At 39.1% G+C, this 14,688-nt stretch overlaps 2 protein-coding genes across 4 annotated transcripts in view; one reads left to right on the forward strand and one right to left on the reverse strand.

Annotated features, from left to right (window-relative positions):
• The window catches only part of ASB14 (ankyrin repeat and SOCS box containing 14), a 17,687-nt gene continuing 2,999 nt past the window's right edge, over nt 1-14,688 (forward strand). The window contains exons 1-9 of one of the 2 annotated variants that reach the window (XM_053953921.1): nt 1-1,535; nt 2,012-2,063; nt 2,428-2,563; nt 2,661-2,819; nt 4,559-4,804; nt 5,493-5,664; nt 6,558-7,101; nt 7,812-7,965; nt 8,060-8,253. In XM_053953921.1, coding sequence (XP_053809896.1) covers nt 1,414-1,535; nt 2,012-2,063; nt 2,428-2,563; nt 2,661-2,819; nt 4,559-4,804; nt 5,493-5,664; nt 6,558-7,101; nt 7,812-7,965; nt 8,060-8,253 — 1,779 coding nt within the window. In that variant the 5' untranslated portion in view covers nt 1-1,413. Of the gene's footprint in view, nt 1,536-2,011; nt 2,064-2,427; nt 2,564-2,660; nt 2,820-4,558; nt 4,805-5,492; nt 5,665-6,557; nt 7,102-7,811; nt 7,966-8,059; nt 8,254-14,688 lie in introns of those variants that run through there. The other variant, XM_053953922.1, reaches the window with a different exon arrangement.
• Nucleotides 9,128-14,688, reverse strand: part of APPL1 (adaptor protein, phosphotyrosine interacting with PH domain and leucine zipper 1) — a 25,809-nt gene continuing 20,248 nt past the window's right edge. For both annotated transcript variants that reach the window (XM_053953920.1, XM_053953919.1), the window contains one exon: nt 9,128-14,515. In XM_053953920.1, coding sequence (XP_053809895.1) covers nt 14,366-14,515 — 150 coding nt within the window. In that variant the 3' untranslated portion in view covers nt 9,128-14,365. The remainder of the gene's footprint in view (nt 14,516-14,688) is intronic.

Genomic DNA, 14,688 nt, shown 5'->3' on the forward strand with positions numbered 1-14,688 from the left:
AAGAACTGTTTCCACCTTGCATTCAGATACAGCCATCATCTGTTCTGTGTACAGATCCCTCCAAAAAATAGAGTAGGAATAAGTGAGCACATAAAGGTCTTACTCCATCCTACCATCACTATTACAACTGGGCATCTGTGTCCCTCCCTGCTTATTGGGTGTTGAAGCAGTATAAGTCTGTCTTTCTGAAACTGCTTTTCCCTTTAAAAAATCTGTTTTTCAATTGCTTTTCTATTTATATTAATGTGAATTATGATTAAGCAATCAGGAACATGTAATAGTTTTAACAGAGTTTTTGTTTAATTATTTGCTTGGTTTTGTTTACTTTTTTTGTTTCAAGTTTTTTTTTCTGCTATCTCATTCTTAAGCAAGCTCCTAAGACCACCTTTAGTTTGCTTTCCTAGGACAGCACTAAAGAATTTTCTTTTTACGGTGTAATACTTACTGCTGTTCCAAAACTCAAAAGTATTTTTACAAGGACTTTTAATTCCTTCTTCTGTTGGCACCGCTTATCAGGTCAGATTATTAAACATAACTGACGTGTGAGAGACTGACGTGTGGGAGAAAGTCCCAGAGTATCTTATGATCAGGTATTTATAGTGAGCTATTAATGGACATGGGCTCTACAGAGATTGTTTACAATCCTGAAAATGTCACTTTCAGCTTAATAATCACTTCTTCAAAGGCGGAGATTTTCCCTCTTTCAGAAGGTGAGGAAACCTAGTATATTTTCTCAATTCATAGGAAAATTAGTAGTATTTTCAGGAAAAAGAAGTAGTCTATGTACTCATTGAGGCATAGTAAAATCAATTACTAACAGTTTCTTACTGTATATGTTGCTAATATATTTCTCTTTTTTGCTATATATATAAAATTACAGAGCAAGGCCTTGCAATCACACATTAGGTGAACCAGGTAACAAATTAAATTATGCAGATTTGCTATGAATTATTGCTGCCCAACTTTAAGATGTTTCTAGAATTATTCAAGCTTTGCAGTTGACATGTTGACAACTTCCTTAAATTTCCTGTGCTCATTCATTTTGCCAAGTTATTTATTAACTTTCAGTTTTATTTATTAATTCTATTTTACCTTGCCCTGTACTTTTGTTTTGTTTTGCTTTGTCAGGCCAGCTTTCTTGAAAGACAGAAGTGGAAGTTTTGATAAGGTAAAATAGATGAGAGGTTTGAGCCTAACAGAACATCTGAGCTCTTGAATATGCCAAGAACAGCATGACTGCTTAAGCATAGAACAGTGTAGTCATTTATTTTAAGCTGTGTTTCATTTCTCTTGATACTGACACGGTGTTTGCTGTTTCTATCACTCCAGATCTAACCTGAAGATTTGACATCTGCTTCTAATTAAAAAAACAGTGTTTCCCTACAGAAGTAATTCATGTGGTGCTGATTTGCCATGAATAATTCTGTGTATATGGTTGATGGTGATTCAGATGAGGAAATCTCTACCCAGCGAGCTATTCAGGAAAGCTTACAAGATAGACACAAATTTGAAACAAGTGCAGCAGAGGTTGAAAGGTAATAAGTTATTATTTCTATTTTGGGTGTTTTCTTGGCATTACTGTAAACATTTAGTAGACCTTATTTTCCTTTTTTAACTCCCTAAATTGTATTGTGCTGACCTTGTCCCATGTCTACTGGAAAGCACTGGTAGCTCACTTGTTCTGAGTCCTCCGCAATGCTCCCTGAAAAAGTGGACCTGTTTCTTGGAAAATGTGAAATGTGTGAAGGTGATGTAGAAGTAGATTGGTATGGGAGCTTCTCCTCATTTTAGCATTTAATTGTTGGCCTTTGTGTGAAAAATTCAGTGTTTACAGTGTCAGGGAAAGACCAACAAAAATAGTGTTTCAATGTGTTAACCCCTCACAAAACCAATGTAACTCAGAAAAATCTAATGTATTGTCTAAATTAGAGTATTTGAAGTAAGGTATAATTATATCCTTAGCTTCACATGAATTTTTACTTCTCATTTTATTCTTGTTCTGTTTATGCAGTTTCCAGTGTACTGCAAGTAAAGAACATGGGCAGATCATTGCAGCAATTCGGACAGTTAAGTACAAACACACCACACTAAGCCTACACCCCTGGGAATGGCTGAGCAATGCCTACACTTTGGGGGTTTGATCACCTGATTTAAGTGCACCTTTCCTTTATATAGTCTTGGAAGAAGTAAGGAAACTAAAAACAAGACATCCAAAAGCTAGCTTATTAGGTAGGATCATGGAAGTGGGATGGGTTCAAGTGTCACCCCTTTCAAAAATTCCAGTGCTTTGTCTCCTAAAATTAGAGGAAAACTCCAGGCCTTTCATAATGAGCAAGATACCCTGGTGGAATAAATGGCACTCAATGTATTATTGCCTGAATTTTGTCTTATGATGTGTAATGGGATATGTACCTATACTAAAATATCACAGGCCAAGAGGAGGCCTTGAAGAAGTTGGTGAGGCACAGTTCTGCTTTTGAAGAAGCAGATCAGCAAGGCTGGCTTCCTGTGCATGAAGCTGCAGCACAGCTAAATAAGAACATCCTTGAAATAACTTTAAAAGGTACAAAGTCCTTCTATTTTTCCACCAAAAAAGTTTTACAAAGTAAAGTTTGATGAATCATCCAACTTCAAATGTGTTCTGCTTTTCTGTATTTCAGCCTCCCGTGACATTACGTGGGAACAGTCCACTCTAAAAGGGGAAACACCTCTCTTGGTGGCAGTAAGAAATTGTTTTGTGGACAATGTCCACTTTCTCCTGCTCAATGGCTGCAATCCCAATGTTAAAAATGAAGAGGGAGATTCTCCTTTAGTTATAGGTGAATACTGTTTTTAGGGGTGGAGAGGTGAGGGAATGAGGTGAGGATACAGTTATACATTTTAGGTTTTAAGGTGACATACTTGCCTTCAACGCCTAAAATATTTTGCTATAAGGAGAAAATAAAAGTTAATCTCAGCATTGAATAGGTCTGTCTCTGACTGTTTTTCTCAGATGATAATTAGCTTTCTCCATGAAGTGCAGAGTGCCATGCTTGGCTTTCTTTGGCATCATACACCATGTAGTGGTGCCAGGTAGCGAGTCCTTCTGCTTCTTCATGCTACTACTGCCCTTCATGTCTACAGGCATAGAACATTCATATTCTGTGCCCATATGGTATCTCCTTCATTGCATCAGCCTTTTTTTCTCAAAAGCCCATGGTAATTGGTTTTAATTATCCAAAATTATAGCCAACCAGCCTGATTTATCTGCAGTATGTAGAGAGAAAAGCAGTGTTTGTCTCTATTTAGATATTGCCATCATTAGTCCAAGGGTGACGAGTGAAGAAGACAGGCTGACATTCTCAGTTCATTTCTCTTTAATATTTTGTAATTTAGGAATAAGGTCCCATAGATACTATAGTCCTAGTATGGTCTCATACCCACATTCTTTGTGTGAATGCCACTTTAATTTGATCATGCACAAGAACTGTAATTCATGATTTCTAAAGAACAATATTTTGCCAAAATGTTTTTCAAAAGCATTGTGTTAATTTCCTTTGCTTCCCTCAGTTTGGGCTATGATGCCTTCATTCTTACTGAATTCTACCCCCCAAAAAAGGAAAGTGTCTTCTTATTTTCTAAATTCCAAAGAAGCACTCAAGTTTCTTGGATGATCCCATACATTTTTCTGTATTGGAAAGGTGGTTTCTTTTTCAAAACTATTGTTAAGGAGGAAAAAAAGGCCTACCAGTAATGTGAAGGACTCTCAGTCCATCCTTGTAGAATGGCTGCAGTTTCAAGTCAGGGCCATCTGTTTAAAAAAAATACAGTACAGGACTCCTAGATTTTTCTGAAGTGCATGGCATTAAAATGCACCATCCCCCAAGGAGGGGATGCATGGGATTTATCTAAAACAGCCGTGTAGGTCACAGATAATGGGACATCACAGTTTCTGTCACAGAATGCTGGCACTGGCGTTCAAGCAGCTGTGGCACATGAAGCTGCTCAGCCTAATCTGTCCTGCTGAAGCACACTTGCTATCCTGCACAGCCTGGAAGATCAAAGAGAGAAGGAGGGAAAGGTGTTGCCTAATCATTGCGTCCACTGGAGCTAATGCAAATTTCTCTTTTAAGATTCTCCCTGACTTAAGAGTTCAGGCTTATTAAGCTAAGAAAGCATATGAAAAAGTCATTATGAGCTTTGTTTCATATTGTGGTAAATGCTCGTGATTCAACAGAGCTCTGGTGGCAGCTCCTGAGCACCAGGGCTCTGGGTGTGGTCTCCATCTAGTGGCAAGGAAAGCTGTGTTCTGTTCCATTACCAAATGCAACAGAGAGAAAAAAAAATATACAGAGAGAGAAAGAGAGATTACCACAAAAAGATTCAATTGAATACTTAGTGCTGTCCTGGAAGCCAAGAACAGACTTGTTGATGAGTTAAACCTTTCAGTGTAGGGTGGCATTTCTCATTGCATAAATAGCACTGCCAGGAGCAGTGAGCAGTCATGTAACAGCAGCCATAGCGCACAGAATAGCACTGAAGAACAATCCTGTCTGATGCTTTGCTTGCTGTCCTACAGCAGTTAAACTTGATTCCCATGACATTGCCTCCTTGTTGCTACGATCTGGTGCCAGAGTGAATTTGCGCTGTGTCCATGAGAGAACTGCTCTGCATGAGGCAGCCAGACTGGGCAGGAAGGATCTGGTACAGCTTCTCCTGGATTCTGGAGCAGATCCTGACCCCCGCAGTGGATATGGGCTCACACCTCTAGCACTGGCTGCACAGATGGGACATACAGAAATTATGGAGCTCTTACTGCAAAAAGGTGAGACTTTATTATATAGGACCTTATAGGAAGAGAAGGCTTTAGATATGCCATCAAAAACAGCAGCAGAAGTAGCTCACCTTACTAGGGAAAATGAAATGTCAGCTGTACTGAGGGTTGTTGTGATGTAGTGAAGGCCTGACAAATACCAATTGGTATAATATTAAAATAATATATTAATATTTTAGTGAGTACTTATAATGTTTTTTTAAATGCTCAATTATTTTCTCACATAGACAGGTCACCCTAGGGCACACTTAACAAGATATTTATTGTGGGGAATTTTACAAGATGGTTCAGCAGCATTGGAACTGGATTGCATGAACTCTTGGATACTGGTTGCTCTCATGTTTACAGTTACACATGCCTGTTCTTTGTAAAGTAAAAGAATTTAAATGCATTGTTTGTAAACCAAAAGCAATTGTTTTGATGAATAAGAACCAAACCTTTTGCTGCTGCAATTCAAGGAACAACTCTTACTGTGTTCAAAGCAATTTGGACCCTCTTGTTCCAAGGATCACATAAACACATCTAAAACCAAGGATCCAACATGGAGATTTATGCCCATAGTGGTTCTGTTTGGTGGAGAATAGAATTCAAAATACCATACCACTGGGGGGCTGGAGATATTAATTGCAGGTTAATATTTACAGTGACTACTGTGAAAATCCTTGCTGCTTTTTCCCAGGTGCAGATGTTCTTTCACAGGCAATGGACTGTGCTTCTATATTGTTTGAAGCAGCAGGAGGAGGAAATCCAGATTCTGTGAGTCTTTTACTAGAATATGGGGCTGATGCCAATGTACCAAAGCACTCGGGTCATTTACCAATCCACAGAGCTGCATATAGAGGACACTTTCTGTGAGTTAATATACTTAAAAATCAAATAATAGTGACACGAGAAATATTAATTGTACTAATTTTACCTTATTCACGGCAAGCAGAAAATCTGTAGCTTTGTTGTATGAGGAATTATTTTTGACTGTGTAAATATGTTCCGTGTCTGAATGTAAGAGACCAGTTAAGATAAAATTTTCATGATTTTATGATGTACATCTTAATCCCTCTGGTATTTCCCCATTTGTCACAAGTAGTAACACTGTCCAGTCTGATGTTGAGGTTTTTGGAACATTGTCACTCTCTTTGGGTCAATGTCTCATCTCCACCCCATCAGAGAAATGTGTGAATGGTGAATATACTAAATAGACAAATAGATAGTAAGGGTTATCCCTATTTTAAAGAGCGTAAGACTACTGGAAGACATTTATGCTGAAATCACAACTAACAAATGAGAAACAAGCACCTGAGTATTCCTAATTTCTGTATTAATATTTTCTGTATATTAATTGTAATATTTAAACTTAGATGTATATATTACATTATAGATTATATGTTTTCATGTTATAATATATAATTAATTCCCTAATTCCTATAGGTTAAGCAATAACACTGTGCTTTCAACATTTAGGAAAAATGTCTATTGAAAAAGGAATCATTAATTCCTATAGCAAGGAATGGGTTGTTCATGAGTAATAGTATAATATAATAATATTTTATGTGTAGTAGATGTAAAGTCAGCATCCATTGGGTTGTTAGCAATTCAAGTCAATGCATGCCATGGTACTGATTTGGTATTAGACTATTCCAGCAGTCATGGTGACTTCTGAAGCCCAGCAACATAGAGAAATTCAAGTATGAATTAGGTGAACCAAAATGTTTAAGATTCTGAGATGCTTCTGGTTTTAATTTTTCAGAGCTCTCAAATATTTAGTTCCAGTGACTGATTTTTCTGCCATTAAAGAAAGTGGGATAAGTCCAGTTCACTCAGCAGCAGCAGGAGCACATCCTCAGTGCCTTGAGTTTCTCCTGCAGTCGGGTTTTGATGCCAATTTTATGCTGGCTCAGAGGGTTCGCAAAGGCTACGACGACCACCGGAAATCAGCCCTGTACTTCGCTGTTTCCAACGGGGATATCTGCTCAACGCAGCTGCTGCTCAACGCCGGAGCCCTGACAAACCAAGATCCCATCAACTGCCTCCAAATAGCCTTGAGAATGGGCAACTACGAGTTAATGAACCTGCTGCTCCGCCACGGGGCCAATGTCAACTACTTCTGCCGCGTGAACACCACGCACTTCCCGTCAGCTCTGCAGTACGCCCTCAAGGATGAGGTCATGCTGAGGATGCTGCTGAACTACGGCTACGACGTGCACCGCTGCTTCGACTGCCCGTGGGGCAGCGGGGACCACTCCCAGTATGTGACGGACGGCTGGACCTCCACCGTCATCAAAGACACCATGGTAAGTGTCACACGGCTGCAGGTGCTGTCCTACAGCCCTCCTAAAACTAAATGGAAAGGGGCTTCATGCACTGTCAGAAAAAAGAAGTTTTGGAGACAGTTTACACATAAAGAGAGGAATAGACAAGGCTTTAAAATGAATCAGAAGTTGTTATGAAGCCTAGTTCATGACGGCAAATGTTGTAAACAGTCATTTTGAATTGTGAAAATATAGCTGATGATATGCTAATGATCAGTAAGGAACTGGCTCTCCAGGGCAGTGTTGTCCATGCTGTGAAAGCAGAGATTTGCAGGCTGGCTCTCTGCATTGTCTTGTACTAGAACACCAAGACTGGAAGGCTGTTGAAAGGACCCCTGGAACTGGTGGGATAAGCACTGAGCAGAAATTAGCAAACCTAAAGAGCTTCCTGGAGACACTGCAGTGGGCTGGTGGCTCCTCCTATTAAGCACCTGGGACACAAGTCTCAATTCCACTTAAGAGTGGTAGCACTTTTCTTAACTACCAAATCCCCAGATACACAGCTGCTTAAGTTTATTTTTGGATCTAGTACAAAATAAGCATCTCTCAGATTTTTAGATTCTACTAGTCATGCTTATGCAAGCTGTGGCAACCTCTAAAACCCTGCTCAAGTAATTGTTCTTGACCTCAGAGACAGAAGTAATTTACTGCAGTATCAAATATTATCCTACTAAATGTTTTGCTCCTATCAGTTCTGTGAAGTGATAACCTTGTCCTGGCTGAAGCACGTGTCTGGGAAAGTAGTGCGAGTCATGTTAGATTACGTTGATCATGTTAAGATTTGCTGGAAGCTTGAAGCAGTTCTCAAAGAACAGGAACTCTGGCCAGACATCCATTTCATTTTAAGTAAGTATCTGCTTACATTTTTAATGAAAATAAGCTGGTTTGGCACTGGGGCCTTTTTGCTTGGTAGCATTTTAATTTTGCTTCTCCTTTCTAGCAAATCCTCGCTCTCTGAAGCACCTTTGCCGTCTGAAGATCCGGGCATGCATGGGCCGGCTGCGTCTCCGCTGTCCTGTCTTCATGACCTTCCTTCCACTGCCAAACTGCTTGAAAGATTACATCCTGTACAAGGAATATGATCTTTATGGACAGGAAAACTTCAGAGGGATCTACAACCTCAACTGTGCATAAGTATTTGTCCTGTACTTTGAAGGGAATTTAATGTGGATAAGACTGTTGTGTTTTTTTCTTTTGGGATTTTCTCTCCTCTGTATATTAAGGAATGCCAGTGCTCTCCCCTCACCCCCTGAAGAAAATGGTGAGATCCCCAAAATGTAAGTATTAGTGATCCCATTCTAAGGATCTCCTGGACTGTGACCTATCTGCAAATTATGGCAACAGTATTTTAAATGCCATATTTAAATACAAGTTAAGGAAGTGTACAATACAGGGCTGCAATCCTTGTATTGTGGCTAAATTAAAGCTTGTCATACCAGATACCACTACCCTTATTCCAGGGTTAAACTCAGGGTTTAGTTGAAGGTCAGGGATTTGACTAAAACCAGGAAGGGACATAGTTTATTCTCTTGTACTTCTTCCCTTCTCTTGACAAGAAATAGTTTTTATTTGTGAAGTTCTGAAGAGCAGCTTAAGTAATTTTTTTCCTCACCCAATAAAGTAATCCCCCATTCTAGGCAATTAAATGGGATTTAGTTAAGCTTGAGAAATCTCACAGCAGGTCATGTGACAAATCAATGTTTCATCAAGGTGGCACTGCTGAAAGTTGTGCTAGTTCTGCAGCTCCTTCTCAGGTACTGGCATGTCTCATCCACCATGAACTTGGACTATTCTCTCTAGAACTGGGTTCTCCTTACACTGTGCTGTCCTAAGTCAGACTTGCAATTTTTGGAGTTTCTCTCTATAGAGGTGGAGCTTAAACTTTTGGAACCCTGTCATTTTAGGAAGTCTTACAGAAATCTTAGAAAGACCTACAGGCATGTCTGTCCCTTCTAAAAATACTGCAAATATCAGTTCCTATTTTAGAAAAAAGAAGTTCATCAACACATTTGGCATTAGTATTATTTATTCCTTCATAATCAAGTAAGCATAGATTTTTTTTTTCTAGTTATACATGCATCTTTATCACAGAAGTTACAGAATTCAAAAGTCTGTTTTTCCCCAGAAAAATCTACAAACCTTATAAAATACAAATTTAACCATAATGTGGTTATGGCCCGTGGTTTTTTACATGGTGTTTATCCCATAATAAACTAACTGAGCCTGTGAAGATATGTCCAATGCCCATGGTAATGGTTGTGCTGGTAGAGCCTCTGCACTCGGCTTGTTCCGCAGAGCCCTCACAGCCCTGTCACTGCCCCACCATGGGCCCTGCCCAGCCAGCTGCCACAGCTCCTGCTCACCTTCAGTCTCTGATTGTTGCAAAAGTAAGTTAAGAGCATTTCCAAGTATAACAACTTCCTCTGAGGTTATCTGGCTACTGCTATAAAAATAAAGAGAACTGAGCTACACTTGACAACAGAGGGCTATACCTGCATGTCAGAACTTATTTTAATGGAAGGAACACATCCTGTCACCAGTAATGGTACTTCCTGAAAGTCAGTATGATGAAGAATGCAGGAGGCTTTTGCATCAGTACAAGTCTCACCCAGAAAGTTACTATATTTAAGCTTCTATTTAAAATATAAAATGCTGACTGGAGCCCTGGCACAATAGGGTTACTATCCATGTTTCCAAGATTAAGACACAACAATCAGAGTTGACAAAATATGCCATTGGTTGTTCTTAATACAGCTATTCAGGGAAAATGTGCAAGTCAGTCTCAAATACTGCAAAAATCACACTTCACCAGAACAGGACCAATCCAGAACACCATCATAAGAATTTGACCACTCCACTCTATTATAAAAATGACCAGATAGGTTGTACAAAATCCTCAGCTTGCAATACAAACTTCATTAGGAATACAAGTGCATTCACAATGATACACTGACTTACTCTTGTCATGACAACTTAGATACCACTGTGGCAGGGGCAAAAATGGCAACTTAGTGCTTAATTAAAACAAGAAGCCTTGGGGTTTAATTACTTTGCAAGAATTTTTGTAATATAGAGCAAGAGAAAGAATATAAGGTATTGGCTTTTGCTGTTACACTTGACAGTATCTCCACTAAATTCACTAAGCAGTGGCAGTTTTCTTTCTCTAGGTGAACTATTTCCTAAATAATAAAGAGACTATATTGTAGCATAGTTTTCACCATTGGCTTGTCCCAAGTGCTGTGCAACTAATTAATAAGTATTTACCTTAAGCATAGACAGAATTTACCTTAAACAGTCAAATTTATTTCTTTATATCCATGTATATCTCTTACAGCTTCATAAATAGTATCAGCTGTTTCACAATTTTCAGCTCTGGGTTTACATCCACATAAAGAGGAAATCTGACAGCCCTTGAGAAGGGGAATGTTTCTTAACTCTGAAATATTACTTTACTGTTAGTAAATTGTCTTGATACAATTTCAAACTTAAACAGACTAACAAAGTAAGACTATGACATGCAACTGACTTTTCACTACCTGATCATATCCAGTTGGATATGTTTTAAGCAGTACATGACTTTGACCTTGTCCTCTGGTTCAGACTTGGCCAAATCTAGCAGTGACCACAGAGGAGTGCCAGCTATCATCTGTAATGCAATAAAATGCATACCCATAAGCACATCTGATATATTTGTGTATTCATGCCATTACATACATAAAGGATGTATGTAGCTTGAAACAGCTGACAGCAAGACTGGCTTGGTCTGCAGTGTGTAGATCTACACAGTGTAATGAGCTTCATATCCTCTTACTTAAGGGATAAAAGTTTGGCAGTAATTATGAGGCTGCAATTAGCAAAATAACAAGTTAGTCCTGAACAACACTGCCAATTCAGTACCTACATGAAGTCACTTCAAAATCATGGACTTGAAAGAATATTTTCAGGAGTGACTGAAGTAATAGTAGATGCACATGAAGCAAACTACAGCTTCAGCCAAAAGTGCTTGAAAGATCAGTTTGTGAATAAAAGGCAGTAGGAAATAATAAACAGGAGAGTTTACTTAATCTCCTGTAAATTAGGAAAGGAAACCATCCAGTAGTTTAGTTACAATAATAAAATACTCTGGTGGTGAAATTCTACCACAGCAGTGCCCAGCAGACTGTGAGGTGTTCCTACTATAAGTTATATACTCTCATGGAAAATACCAAGCACCATTCTGATTTTTTTTACAACAAAGCTGTTTTCTAATGAAGTAGTTCTAAACCTTATAGGAAAAAAGGTCATGTATGAAACCTCAGCAGCTGTTTTTGCCTTGAGATAGTTCTAATTACAACCTGTGTGATCCTCCCTAGGCAAAGCTCAGTAATTCTCACCCCTCTGCTAACTCAATCACCATCCCTGTCTGACTTCCCCAGCTCTGCTGGCATGCTCCTTGCTCTTGCAGCTTTCATCATTATCCCAGATGCTTTTATACTTTCTTGCTCATTTTACACCAGTGAAACTCCTCTAAATAAGCAAACAACCCCTACATTACATTCATGCATATCAATCTTTTAGTGGTTAAAATGAGAATCATCCAACGTAAGTGAAATGTATTTCACTTCTACTCTGTTTTAGAAAGCTACATTTAATAGCATATATGGAAAGCTTGAAAAGCAAATGGAGTAATTCCAATATTTATTGCTAAATCCAAAAAAATCCCATTTGACAGTAAATTCACCTGCCAACTTTATTAGCCTTTCTTCCTCATCTCTGCAGATTTATATCTATATGAGTAATGGTAGTTTTTATGAAAAATACAGTAATTCCATTTTCTGACATTTCTTCAATAAGGCTAATGCAAAACAGGCTGCACATCAGAAATGCTTTTTCATGAGAGTGCTTGTCTATTATTTGTCCTCCCTCTGAAGCCTGGGCTACTGCAGCTCCAGTGCTTAACACAATTAGTCCTTCTCTGACAAGCTGAGGACTGGATTCTAGACACTAGAGACAACTGATTTCAGAGGCTTCCTGTGCTGTTTCCAAACTGCTTCATCCTCAGGAAATACTTGAGAAAGATACAAGTAAGACAAAGTAACCTTGAGCTACCCTGTGATATTATTTGATAGGAAACAAATATCAGTAAGTAAAAACAAACACAAACAAACATGAACTGGAATACTCTTCAGAGACAAACTGCCTTGCCACTCTCTGTAAGCCTTGATTTAAGCACAAAAAGGGAAAAAATTGGATTTGGTGCCTCTCTGTAAATTTTTGTTGGCAAGAACAAAAATAGTCTCTTAAAAATGGGAGCTGAGAATGGAAGCCTAGATATGAAATAAAAATGCCACTGTCTTTTACAAGAAGTCTCAGGCTGATGTGGTCCGTGTGGCACTGTGCCAGGTAAATCCAGCCACAGGGCAATACTATGTGACCTAACTGGGCAACAGCAAATGCAGATATTTCTACAAGTGACTGGCTACTCTGGGGATGGAAATCACACTGGAAGAGGATCTGGTAACTAACTCAGGAAGAGAACCTGGCGGCTCTCTGTTCCTCAACCTCCTCCCCTCCTTTTTCAAGGCAGAGCCCTTTGGTGGCTGCTCAAGCCCCTGTGGTGTAAAATCTCTGTTGTGCTGTAAAACCTCTGCCCAGAGCTTCTGCAGCTCCAGCTGCCTCTGCTCCTGCCCAGGCACTGCTGCCCTTCTCTCCTGTCACAGGAGCTGAGGCCACCAACTCCTGCACACGAAGTCACATCTCCAGCACCAAGAGCAGGAGGAGGCTTTGGCCAGTGCAGGGCACTCCCATGAGTTAGAAGAGCTCTCTGTGCACCTACAGCCATCCAGCAGACACAGCCTGAGATTCCTCACTTACTTGATCAGCACTGAACAACTCTGGCTAGAAAGGGCTGGGCCACCACCAGCTGCTGAGGAGATACTCTGAAAATTGCTTCCATTCCTGAACACCAGAAATGCCCTGCAATGAACTGTAAATCACTCATAACTGTTATATTATAACTTGGAATATAAGTATATTCTCTTCTCTCTACATATCCTGTTATTTTCATGCCACTATTAGAGAGCTATCTTCTGTTCCTCTGGATTTTAATATTTATAGTAATTAGTGCAAAAATAAATATTTCTCTTCAAACAAGATTTCTCTTCTGGTTCAAAAGGTGAATGCACATCTAATACTATACAAAATAAATATTACACAGGGTATGGAATATGGAGTGCAGATTACAAGCTGTAAACAGACACCACTTTGAAAAATGCTTTCCAGAACTGACTCTAGGATGTAGGATTGGTATAATCTCTTACTTCAGAACTGGTAAATTCTGTTCACAAAATCATAAAACGACTAAAGAGCCTCAACTCATTTCCAGTAGGTGTAGTGTACTAGCAGCAAGGCATTTACATATGCAGAAGATTTTCATATGATGGAATTCCTGCAACTCTAAGCATAAAAACGAACTCAAAGGTTTACAGCTTTGTATTCCAAGTACTGGGGAAAAACCAAGAACATGGCACTTGTACTAAAGGCTATATACATCACTCTTATAATTTGATGAGGAATGCTTTTCCTCATGCAACAAAGTTCAACTGCATCTCATCAGCTCTTATCTAGGTCTGACAGTATCTTTTTCTCCTGTTGAAAGAAGTTTTTCTGGCATTGTATTCACCAAAAAAAACCCAAAATCAAGACAGTATCATACTGTGCAAAATGAAACAAAAAAGATCCTTCTGTTTAGAACTATTGCACATCTCACTGATGTTAATGGGGATTCTTCTTTCTAAATCAAAGAAAAGGTATGTGCAACAAACTGGGTAAAGCTTAGCACTGTCTTATTTAGACATTCACTTTTGTTTCCAGCAAGGTGTTTTCCATACTGCAGTGTAAAGAACAAATTTCACTGTTACTGCTGAAGGCCAATGGTTTTTCAGGTTTGCTTCCAAAGCAGTCAGTTGCACAGAGGCAAGTGGGGAAAACACCCACATTTTTTCCCATACTGCAGAGAAGCCTTGAGAAAAGATATGTTTGTTATAAACATGGCAGCATCACCATGCTTCATCTGGCATACAAGAGAAATTATACTGACAGGAAATAGAAATTACTTAGAAAGAAAAATCAAGGCATAATAGGGTCTATATATTGTGAAGTCTTTTCTATAACATGACAGACCCTCCACCTACATTTCACCTCTCGTAGAACTTGTGCCATTTCACCAGATATATTAATGATTCCAATTCTAATGAAGCAGGCAACCTTAGGCTTCAGATTCTCTCTTCTTCTTTCCATCTTCTCCTAAATCACTGTCTTCTGACTGGCTGCTGCTAAGGACTACAAACTGTCCTTCTGTGCTGCTCTGGTTGGATCTGCTGGAAGCTGCTATCAACCGGCTCTGCTCCTCCAAGTCCTAAGTTGAGAAGGGGGGTTGGGAAATCAGAAAAGAGTATTACCCTTAAAGCCATCTCCAAGGGACACAGGATACCATTATTACGATTTCTAAATGATCTATCAATACTATCAGTGGACAGCTTTGGACAAAACTGCAAAAGAAAGTAAGTAGAAAAAACCTAATATTAAGAA

Source organism: Vidua chalybeata, chromosome 12, assembly GCF_026979565.1.
Source record: "Vidua chalybeata isolate OUT-0048 chromosome 12, bVidCha1 merged haplotype, whole genome shotgun sequence".
Lineage (NCBI taxonomy): Eukaryota > Metazoa > Chordata > Aves > Passeriformes > Viduidae > Vidua > Vidua chalybeata.